Below are 12,284 nucleotides of genomic sequence, written 5' to 3'. Positions count from 1 at the left end.
AATTCGCTCGATAAACGAAACCCTGGAAGTTACAAAAGTCCGATTCGCGCCGAGCATCAGAAAAAAATTATTAAAAATTTTTCAAATTTTTTATTTTGAATTAACCTTTTTTGTGTATCTTTAAAGATTATATGGAACGGTATTTTTAGCTCGTTTTTTCGATTATTAATATCTTTGGGCTAAAAAATAAGAGTGTTCCAGAAGAGCTAGGCAGACGGTAAATTCTGGTTCATGTTTTGATTTGCCTTCAGTTCTCAATCTTGCCGTATCTTTAAAGCCCACTCGACTGCTTCTTCCACCTTCAACCCATTGCTAATCATCGTCCGAGACAAAGTAGGCTCGTCGCATGGCGACAGAAATCCTTCGTTTTCAGCACAGTATGTCGATCGCCAACTTGGTAAAGCTCTTTGGATTTGTACATCGCGATAAACCCATCAATCGGATTGAACCCATCCAGGGTATTCTGTCTTTGAAGTGACGCTTTTCTCACTACTTAGTGGCATTGATGTGTCACACAACTCCACTGTCAAGAACGTACGCATTGTAAAAATGTACCTTTTCATTATAGAATCATAGTGTTCGTGATGTCATTCAGTCGAATTTTTTCAAAGGTTTTGTATTATAAATAATCCTCTTCTGTTCTGTGAGTTCCTTTAAATGAGCTGTAATATTTTCTTATGAAGTTACACTAGAGAATTTATACTCGATCTTGAGTGTTATTCCGTATCAGCAAAATCAAATGATTATCATTAAATTACACTGATATAAGATTTAAATTTAGAACTCCTTTGGACAATTAATTGAAAACAGCTGAATAACTATTGGGTAGAGAATATTGTATGTAATTCCAATTCTTACTGAGAAGTCTTCTAAGTTGTAAGTGAGTTCTTAGCTTAAAATTTAAAACATCTAATATATTATAGTCTACATCACATTATTTCCAAAGAAATAAAGTTGGTTCTTTTTTCCAAGGACTGTCATAATTGCTTATGTTTTTGAGGTTCACTCTTCCCAATTAAAATAGCTGTACATGAATATAAATCCTATTAAATGATTTTGAACCCCTGACTCTGTTTCTTAACAAATTTCTTTTGGTGCAAGAATTACTTCCTTGTTCTGGTTCTCGTTTCCAGGTTCACTTCTCCAATTAAAAACGCTGCAATGTCTGCATTTCGAGTTCTGCGATACAATCACTGGTTTCGTGTCGTACCAGGATGTGGAATTTCACCTGGAAGTGAAGAGGACTTTCGGTGCCAAAAGTTCTCTGCGAGTGAAATCTTGAAGAAGAGCGATTTATTTGAATTTCGTGGCATATAATTTGTAAACCTGGAGGTACTAAGTAGAGTGATCGGTAAGACACAAAGTCAGTAGAGAAAGGCAGTCTAGACCGGGCGGTGACGAGATAGGTGGAGGAAGAAACAGTCGAGACCCATCGGATCGCATCGTCTCGCATTCCAAGACCAATGGATTCCGGAGCGTTTTCTTCGGGAAGTGGAACGCTTACGGTACCATTTTCCGCAGCGAGGAGCTTCGTCTTTTTTTAAGAGCAGCCAAATGAAATTGAGTTGTGACGTCGGTAAGCAAGCTGGTTGCCACTCGTAATCAACGCTTCGTTCTGTAAGCCGCTTATCGTGTAATCGTGATCTCGCTTAACGTTTGCGTCCTTGAAACGCGTAAAGCTTTTACTCTTAGACTTTTCACTTCGTTACCCCTGGTTAGCCCTTCGCGTATAACGCAATCGACTGCTGATAATCATTATTGTAGGGAATCAATGGAAATCCATATAAAAGTCTCCCTCTGATCATCAATTAGATTATTCTACGTAAGAAGAAACGTCACATGGCACTAAAAATAGTTGGAATCAGTTTAGTTCACCCAATTTTTTTTCTAGCTAACACTAAATATGCTACGCGTATTTAAAGAGAAGGGTAGGGTATAGTTCTTAAGGTAGACAAAAAGAATGAATGCTCTTAGCTAAACTGTTTAGGTATGAAGACAAATATGAGGTCCATATGGTTCCAGTTTAGTAACCTTTTTGAATATTGTGAAATGTGGTGGTATCAGATTTCTTCAAATGTCAACTTCCGAACTCGAAAGTTATAGAATTTACTCTGATTAACAAATTTGATCATCAAAACGTTTGTTTGCTAGTAATTCTGCGAGGTTTACCCACACATATAAATTTGAAATTAGTGTGCAATGTGCATCCTCAATGAGTTTCGGATGTTTCTAAATTATTTGTTACTTTTGAGATTGTATAAACTTTAGCTCGATCCGATCCGCATTTGAAACAATCTGATCAAGTTTATTCGATTCTCTCTACACATTTAATTTTTTCCGGTTGTCTTAAAACCAGTTTTCAACATTGGCTTTATCAGATCCTATCAGTCACTCTTTTTTCTCGCAATTTAGAACCTGGAGAACCGGTGTCGTGTGGTTGACGTTAGGCCTGAGAACCTGATTATATAACCTATCTGGAGAATTAAATCTCTGATCACAAATGGTTTCTCTAATTTTTATTCCAAGCCCCCGAGTCATAACTGTTTCTCTAGATACAAGTTGCTACGATAAAGAGCAACGCCGATTTTTAAACTGAATTCTTAATAAGATGTATTTCTGCTTTAAATGGTACCTTTACATAGTTCCAGACTTTCAAGTGCATTTTTGATTCACGGGACACAACGCGAGTCCTTGACGTAGTTGTATATAGATCGATTTCTACTGTGTTTGCTGTAAAACAATAGAGCCTAGACTTTGTTGGTGAGAGTGGTAATTTATTATCGCACTCGTCTAACCTTATCCAGTTGTGAGCCTCATTTGTTATAGTTTGTTTTCGACGCGATATGGTATCCCGTAACACTCTCTCCTTGATTCAGACTTTCCTAGAAAGCTAGAATGAAGGAGAGTGCCCAAGGTCCATGAATTCGATTAGACTGAGGAGTAACTATATCAAAGTACTTGATAAAATAAGATTACAAATATTAAGCAAAGTTCTCATTTCAAAATGTCATTGATTGGTATTTTCTTCCTGGTATATAGAATTATTCAAGATCTGCTGTGGAGAACAGGTTTATTAGACAGAATAAGAGAACATTGGTGGATCGATGTGTTTTTTGGCCCGAAGCATTTTTTCACCTAATGGGATGTAATGCAAAGTGGTCGGATTGGCGAATGCAAGTTTGAAAATGTCAGCGACTTGCCAAGCGGGTCATTTGCCCTTGCGAACATGGAACGAAATACTTTCGACTTTCGACTCTTGACTGTGACACCAAGCGTGGTGGAAGGATCTCTCGCGATTACACTCCGCCCACCAAGCTTGAGCACCTGAATTCGTCTGTACTTTTCTCATCTTTCACGTTGCATTATAACATTATGTGAAAGGATATTTTTCTCGGAGAAAATATATATGTTTATTTTTAGGTCTGATCTTTGATTTGGATACGTTTTTCGAAAAAAAAGTTGTTGCATAAACTGATAAATGAGAGGCATCCTCTTACACAAAAGTTCCATTCAAAACAAAGAAAGGAAAACACAACAAGGATCCACATTAAATTATCCTTTACGGCTTGCCTTGGCACTTTTAGGACTTAGTAGTTACAAGTGTTATTTTATTCTGGTTTAAATCTAGTTTCTGCATAATATATCATTTTTTGAAGATCTTTTCTTTGTTTATACTGAAATTTATATTCAAATTTGGTATATTCTGTCTTAAAGTTAACAGCGGAATCGGCATTGATTAAGAAATAAGTTGTTTTAAGGGTTTTAGGTTAAAAAAACTCAATTGGTCATATAAACAATTTTCTTTGTCTGGTGGCTACTGGCTACACTAGGTGTGCGCCATTGTAAACTTCAATTGCCAATCATTTGCTCGGCTTGAGCACGTGGCAGGCGGGTATGCAAGGCGCGTAAAACACTCGCTCACAACATTCACCCGCTTCCTGATTTCTCTTTGCCCATAAGTAGACAGGAAAATTAACATAAAAAAAGCAGTGTTCAATTAAATATTTTCAATCTTTACTATCCCAGAAGTAAACATTTTTGAAAAAATCCAAGTTGGTAGTGAGTCAACTTTTCATCATTTTTTTACTTGAATACTTTTCAATGAATGTTTCTAAACTTGACGAAAAAATCAAATTTATCTTAAAGCATTTGTTTTAGGAAATATTTTTTTATTACTTAAGAAAAGCAAGCTTTCTTTTATCAATTATGTGTCAATAATCTGAATCATAACATTTTTTTTCAAATCAATTAAGCTTTTTTTTTCAATTGTGACATAACTGTCTCTAATGAGCTGATTACAATGTTGTTTAGAAACATATTTCTCTCATTTTCACACCTTTTGTGCAAATATGTTACACAGATTGACTTTTTTTGTTTATGTTTAAAAAAAATGTACTTCCGAATATAAAATAAGTTATTTTTTAAATATACTAAATTGAATATTGCACAAATATGCTATTTTAGAATATTGAATTGGTCTTTATATATTAGTATTTAAAAGATTATGAATAATTATGAATTATGAGTAATGCAAAATTTTGTGGTCATATTTCAATTAACCCAAAAATAAGACGCAATCTCTGGAAACCCCACTTAAATCGATCTTAATATATTATTTTTAGAAATCTATATAGTTTAAATATTTAATTAGAACAAAATAAAACATTTTAAGCATTACATAGAGATTATCGTTTTATGTCGAAGATTGATTTGAATAAAAACTAAAAAAGTTACGTAAATAATAAATTTATGCTCAAATTCTGCCATTTTAATCGTATGGGAAACTTCAAGTGCGTGGGGTGATGGGTAAACATTAACTGGTTTGGCTAAAATTTGGAAGATATTGTCTTTTTGGGGCATTTACACCATAGTTGTGAATGGGAGAAACCTATTTCCAAAAAAAGAAATAAGAACCACCGTAATAGGCACGTGCACGTCAAATCTGGAAATTTTATATAGTTGATGCAACGAAAAATTTATTGACCCCCCCCCCCACACACTTTTGAGATTTATACAGATCCTAGCAAACTTCATTTGTTGTCTCAGTGATTATTTTGGTAGATTTGAGCTCAGAGTTAGAGTGAGCATCATGAATCAGCGGACCTAGACGATATTGCTTTGAAATCCCGTTATTCAATTCTGATTAATTTTGTATGAGAATGGGTTTTCATAACGTCTAATTCCTTACGTTTTGCGAATACTGAATATTTTTTTCTAACCCATCAAAAGGCATTAGCCACACTCTTTCCACGGGTACCTCTGTTTCTTTGGACTTCCCTCGGGGGAGTGACTTCTGCGATAGTCACCCCCTAAAAACACCTATCCCCCTTTCCAGGGCCCCTCCGTCTTTTATACACTTACTTTGGGGAGAGTGACTTCGGTGACATATCCCCAGAACCACACCCTCCCTTCTCTCCCCTCCCATTTTTATAACCCTTCTCGGGAGTAGAGTGACTTTTTCAAAACCCACCCCCTTCAGACGAAAGTCTTCCTCCTTTGCAGCCCCCCCCCATTTTATATATCCCTTCGCAGAGCAAGAGACTTCTCCGACACCCACCCGATTACCTGACCCTTCCCCCTTTCCACCCCTTCCCTTTTTTATACCAATTCACGGGGTTAAAGTGTCTTCGGCGACATCCTTCTCCATTTCCAGGGTTACCGCTTTATATACCATTTACCGAGTGGGTGTGAGTTCGGCGACACTCAACCATCCAGACACACCTATCCCTCCTTCCAGGGGTCCCCCCGTTGTATAATGTTTTCACGGGGTAAAGTTGAAATCGGTGATACCTATTTCCCAGCCGCATCCTTACCCCTTTCTAGGGGTTCTTCGATTTCTCATAATCTTCTTGGGGGTAGATTGACTTCAGCGACACTCACTCCCAGCAGTCACACCATTCCCCCCTTCCAGTGTTCCCTTTATTTTTATATAACTTTACGTAGAAGACAGTAAATCTTGATGTATATTTGAGATATCGATTTAAAACTGTTTAGTTCGTGTTTCCTGTAAGAAGTCCTATAGGAATCCGTAATAAAACTGTCACCAACGAGGGTCGATCACAGATTTCATGTGACTCCCGACCTGCAAAAGGCCCTGTGGCGGTAAGTAGGAATCTGTCCGTCTACTGTCTACTGCGCAGTCGCTTGGTTAGTCCCTGGTTACTCCTCAGTTAGTCTCAGTCATAAGAAGTCTTTCACCAGCTCACCGCGCGCGCCGGGTAACAGTGAATTACCACGTGACTAACTTTTCGACGGAGTGTTATGGGGAGTCTCATTGGAAGTCGCAAGCAACCTAGTTAGCCGGAGGGTGGTCTCTGCGAATTCTCCATTATTCCAGCGCTTGGTCGCCACGGATATTGTAATCTTGCCCATTGAGATATTTAGAATCTTAAGGTAGTTATCGTGCCAAAAATAAGGTCCGCGGATCAAAAAATTTTCTTTCATTTTAGGAATTGAAATGATATTATTAACCATGTCTTGTGAAAGTAAACACATTGTTTTCCCTTATTTTCAAAATTATAAGAAGTAGAGCTGTAGAGAAAGTTTAAAACCATTTTCAATAAAAATAATATTTTTGATTGGAATAACATCAGTTATGTTACGATAACTACCTTAAGCGAGTGCGACTAGAGTGTCACGTGACGAATTACATATTATTATATTCGGAAAATGATTCCAAATATAGAAATGCACGGCTGTCTGGTCCGAATGAGTTTTGTTTAACTTTAAATAATGCAATTTTATTCTTTTTTAACTTGAAATGCAACTGAGAACAAACCTTAGTTCCTTTGTTAAAGTAGAATGATTAAAATTGCATTATTAAAACAAATGACAAATCAATTGGGCTTGACAAACTTGCTCTTATATGTTTTGAATAATTTTCCAAAATTTCAGCACAATATATTCATTTTTCTAATTAGAAAATCTTTTAAGTATTAAGTATTTTAGATTCGCGGGATTTAAATTATTTCAAAAGTGAATAGCTCCTCATTATTCATCTTGTTGAATAATAAGACATTGTTAGTGACAAGAACAGTACAATTTTTCGATCGAGGAAGCAGATACATTAAATTTTGTTTTCTTCCCAGGTTGACATTCTGTCTGGACATAGAAGAAGATGAAGAAACTCTGTGTCCTCTCGTTCTTTGGCTGAGGTTTGCCTAATAGCTTTATAAGTGGACTCGTGGAGCGATTATATTCGTTGGTGATTCGTGGCTCGCTGTTCGGACTGGGATCGCTTGGAGGACGGATTGAAAGTGTCCTGGCTGTCCAGCAGATCGTGCCGGATCTATCATGCTACTATCGAGTTCACCTTAAAGTGAACTACACGGCTACGTAAATGTGTGAATCTGCCAGTCATACACACTTAGAGACTCTCGTCCCGGGAGAGGAGGTAGAATGTACACACAGCTTTATTAATATTGTTCGCGAGTGAATTATCATCGAGCGCGGAGGTACAGTGTGCTGTGGTAAAGTGGAAAACGACGCGCGTTAACATAAGATAAGCAGACGGTGAATGGAAAGCCAACGGATCACGCGACAGTGATGCAGTGCTGTGGTGTTTGTGCTGAGTGCCCCGTGCCCATTGTTTGGATTACCTGAAGAGATGTCTTCGTCCGTGGGATATTATGACGATAGAAATCCGCTGCTCAAGGGCACTTTATCCAGGTAAGCTGCAATCCATATGGTTGTAAATCTTGTATCTTGAGAGAAGACACGCGTCCTCGCGAAAGCAATCCGACTTCTTTCTCTGGAAGGGGAAAAACGTTAGGCTTCAGACTGCATAAGCCTTACGGGGGCATAACTTACCGGAAACTATTTTTGGAGTAGTTTCGGCTATGTGATCAGAGACCGAAATATCATTAAGAATTAAATTATCGCGAACAGATGAACTGTTTGTGTAATGTACTAACATTCCCAAGACAATTAAACTGAGTAAACTTCGGATTGTAAATATTTGCAACTAATCAATAATGTAATTAAATTTGAGTTTTTGTTTTTATATAGAAGCTCAGTTTCCATTCAAGTCGGTATAGATGTCTTTAGTTTTGAGTTGTTCTTAGATTGACAAATATTACTACAAAAAAAAAGGTTCCGGGCTTCATATGATGCACACCTTCTGGAATACAAAGCTCGCAGCTGTCTGATAATAACGCAAGTTCAAGGATATCATCTACGTAATTTAAATGATACATACTGAATCGATGTGATTGTGATTGTGGTATTATCTTTCGTTTCTTTACATATACATAAGTACATTAGACATGTTTTCAATGTAATTTGCACCAACGCGTAGCATTACTTTAATGCTGAGACAATCATTTTTAGACAGTAAAAGTTAACATCCAAAAGAAGCAATTAACACCGTGGCACAATTTACTAAATTTGGTTTTCATATTGATGAACTATGAACTTATTCCATGAAGATAAGTTGTTATCAAAATATTTGTTATTTATTTTAATTTTTGTCTTTTCACTAATGTTATAATTGGAAAACAAAACATGAGATACGTCATTAGAGATTACATTTATTTTTTAAGGAAATTAGCACATTTTAGATACGTAAAGTAAACACCTTAATTTTTAATTAGCAAGCTTGTTTTTACATTTATCTGAAATGGCTTCAAGGTTTCGATTTGACTCATTAAAAATATTCTCGAACTTACCATTGTTTATAACTGATTTATAGATTTTTTAAATTAAATTTTATAGATTAACAAAATTAGACAAATTTACACGTTCAGTTAGAGCTTATTTAGTTTCCAAACGGCAAATATGGGTTCTGTATTTTTTTTTTAAATACATGATGCTGCCAGCTTTACGTAAAGCCAGCAACACCATGGTAGAAATATTTGTTACATCAACTTTTTAATAAAGGATAGTGCCTCCTTCTGAAAGAAAATGTGCTGCTTATTATAATTTAAAAAAATCTTCAATTTTAATAGCAGTTTGTAATTAATTTTTTTTTCCATACTACAGTATCCGAAAAATATTAAAAGTAGGATTTTTAATGTGTTGGTTTTCGAAAATCTAGAATTTTATAAACAAAACTCATTTAGGGCTCACTTAATGCTTTATTGTCAAATTTAATGCTCCGCAATTTTTGAAAAAACCTGTGGTCATGCTAGCTAAACGTTAACCTAGCAGGACCACACAGAGAAAAAAACGACTTAGGCATTATTTCTTTCCACAATAATTTAGGGCTCATTTAGGGCTCTGGCAATATGATAATGAAAAATTTAAACAAATTGTTTAAATAATTTTTGTTTAAACAATTCTATTGTATTAACTTTTATATTTAAATCATATTTATTTTTTAGGGTTGTTTTTTAGTGATAGGGATGTTTTTTTGACAAATGGCGCTTGGGTCAATGCAAGAATCCTTTCTGAGTCATAAATTCCTGTAAAAGAAAAAAGTTGATGCGATAAATATTTCTATCATGGTACTGATAGAGTTATGTGAATCTGATAGAACTATGTATTTTTTAAAATAAATGCAGGGTCCAGAATTTGGATTTTTGGTATTAAATGAACCCTTAACTTTGGAATAGGACATACACTGATGTAGCTCGCTCCGAGAAAAGAGAAAAGGTCCGGGGCAGTTTTTGAGTGTAAGGGCTGATTTTTGCAAAAGTTTTTGCTACTTTCGAGGGCTAGAAAAGCTTAAAAACTGATGCAATACTTTTTTTTCACTTAATCAGTACTTTGGATTTAGGGGGTAGTTTTTCAATGTTAAGTCATAGTTTTGGGAACTTAATTTAGGATTGCTGGAGAGCCTAAAAAGAGCCCTCATTTCTGATATACTCACTTTTATATTTGGAGCATATTTATTGTTCAGGGTAGTTTGTCAGTGATAAGGGCTGTTTCTGACAAATTGCGCCCGGGGCTTGAACGAGCCCTAAATGAGCCCTTCATTCCCGTGAAAGAATAAACTTGATGCAATAAATATTTCTACCATGGTACTTGCTAGCTTTACGTAAAAGAGGGCATTACCATGCTTTTTTTTTTTTTGAAATAATGTAGAGCCCAAAATTTGGTTTGTGGGTACTACATAGGTTTACCCAACTTTTTATTTGGTTTAAATAAACCTTGAGTTTAATCAAGAAAACATTTCTGTGCATCAAATAAAGATTTGTTCAACTAAAAATATTTTTTTATATTGGTTTAACAACCAAACTGTTTGTTGTTAAATTATGATAGTTACATTATTTTTTATGGATGAACCTTGACGTCCCTCATAACTAGGGGAATTTGAAAAGGGTTTGGTCCTGCTAGCTTAACGTTAAGAAAGCTGAACCACACATAGTTAAAAACTACTTTTTTTAAATTTCTTTGCTCTATAATTTAGGGCTGATTTAGGGCTTACTTAATGCCATATTGTCAAATTTAATGCTCTGCAATTTTTCGAAAAAACCTGTGGTCATGTTAGCTTAACGTTAACCTAGCAGGACCACACAGAGAAAAAAACGAGCTAGGCATTTTCTGGCAATATGATAATGAAAAGTTTAAACAAATTGTTTAAATAATTTTTGTTTAAACAATTCTAGTAAAAGTGAATTAAACAAATTTCTTCTTCTACCCTATGTGAAGGCTCACTTAGGGCTCCATGAATATGATATTTGGATAGGACAACAAATTGTTGAAATAATTATTGTTTAAACGAATTTACCATAAAAAAATTATTTTCTTTTCGTTTCTCTTGCATAATTTCAGGCTCATTTAAGGCTCCTGAAATATCATCCACTGAAAGTCTTGCGATATTTTCTTTGTCCTTTTTTTGTTATAAAGTGTGATTTTTTTAACTTGAAACTTTCAAATATCTCGGAAAATAGACACTCTATGAAAAAATGTTATGAATCAAAATTTTATCGCTCTGAGGAGTACATACACTGATGTTAAAATCGGTTCCCCCATACCGCCCCCTGGGGGTGGGGGTGGGGCAAGTTCGAAATCTTAAATGATATTTAAAAATTTTAACTTAAAAAAATCACCTTGTATATGGTGTTGTGCTACCTTAACGTTATAAAAAATACGTGAAGAAAACCATAAAACCCATTTTTACTCCTCGCATAATTTAGGGTTCATTGAGGACTAATTTGGGCCCGTAGTACTAAATTTTGGGCTCTTTTATTTGTTGTAAAAAATAGTGTTTGCAATAGCTTAACAATAAGTTAGTTCAAGATTGCTGTAAAACGTAATAAAAATAATTTTATAGAAAATTCACCTCTTATAATAGTTTAGGGCTCATTTAGGGCTCTGAGAATATCATAATTGAACATTTCAAAAAATTTTTAAACAATCCTAAATCATGCGAGGAGTAAAAATGTGTTTTATGGTTTTTTTTCACGTATTTTTTATAACGTTAAGGTGGCAAAACACCATATATAACAAAAAAAGGGCTAAGGAAATATCGGAAGACCTTCGGTCGATGATATTTCAGGAGCCTTAAATGAGCTTGAAATTATGCAAAATAAACGAAAATAAAATAATTTTTTGTGGTAAATTTGTTTAAACAATAATTTTTTAACAATTTTCTGTTTAATTCAAATATTATATTCATGGATCCCTAAGTGAGCCTTAATGTATCGCCGAAAAAGAAATTTGTTGCATTCATTTTTACTAGAATTGTTTAAACAATTTGAAAAATTTTTTCCTTCTCATATTGCCAGAGCCCTAAACGAGCCCTAAATGAGCCCTAAATGATTGTGGAAAGAAATAATGCCAAAGTCGTTTTTTTCTCTGTGTGGTCCTGCTAGGTTAACGTTAGGCTAGCATGACCACAGGTTTTTTCGAAAAATTGCGGAGCAATCAATTTTAAAAAAGGGCATTAAGTGAGCCCTAAATCAGCCCTAAATTATAGAATAAAGAAATTTTGCAAAAATAGTTTTTTACTATGTGTGGTTCTGCTATCTTAACGGTAAGCTAGCATGGCCACCGGTTTTTTTGTTTAAATGAAAAGCATTAAAATTGGCAATGGGGCATTAAATTAGCCCTAAATGAGCCCTAAATTCCGTATAGGTTTTCAGTCCATTTTTGCAATGTGGTCCTGCCAGCTTAACGGACCTGAAAATTCGGGAAGATTTGGCCAAGCTTGTGAAAAATATTTAACTACTCATCTCGAATCTCAGGACTGCGAGACACATCATTTTCGCATAAATTACAAGCTTAAAAAATTGTTTAATGCACTACGAGGGTGGATTGATAAGTTTCCGGCCTGACCAAGAGATGGCGCCACTAGGCCTACCTTGAGGTGGCGTTCTATAGTACCATCCTTAGATAGCTTG

The 12,284-nt window shown here is 35.3% G+C and overlaps 1 protein-coding gene across 6 annotated transcripts in view; it reads left to right on the top strand.

Annotated features, from left to right (window-relative positions):
* The window catches only part of LOC117177056 (AF4/FMR2 family member 4-like), a 376,982-nt gene that overhangs the window by 10,307 nt on the left and 354,391 nt on the right, over positions 1–12,284 (top strand). For 5 of the 6 annotated variants that reach the window (XM_033367529.1, XM_033367526.1, XM_033367525.1 and 2 more), the window contains exon 2: positions 7,089–7,668. In XM_033367529.1, coding sequence (XP_033223420.1) covers positions 7,607–7,668 — 62 coding nt within the window. In that variant the 5' untranslated portion in view covers positions 7,089–7,606. Of the gene's footprint in view, positions 1–6,249; positions 6,359–7,088; positions 7,669–12,284 lie in introns of those variants that run through there. The other variant, XM_033367523.1, reaches the window with a different exon arrangement.

Source organism: Belonocnema kinseyi, chromosome 7 (genome assembly GCF_010883055.1).
Source record: "Belonocnema kinseyi isolate 2016_QV_RU_SX_M_011 chromosome 7, B_treatae_v1, whole genome shotgun sequence".
In the NCBI taxonomy this organism is placed as follows: Eukaryota; Metazoa; Arthropoda; class Insecta; order Hymenoptera; family Cynipidae; genus Belonocnema; species Belonocnema kinseyi.
This window is presented reverse-complemented; position numbering and strand designations above follow the sequence as displayed.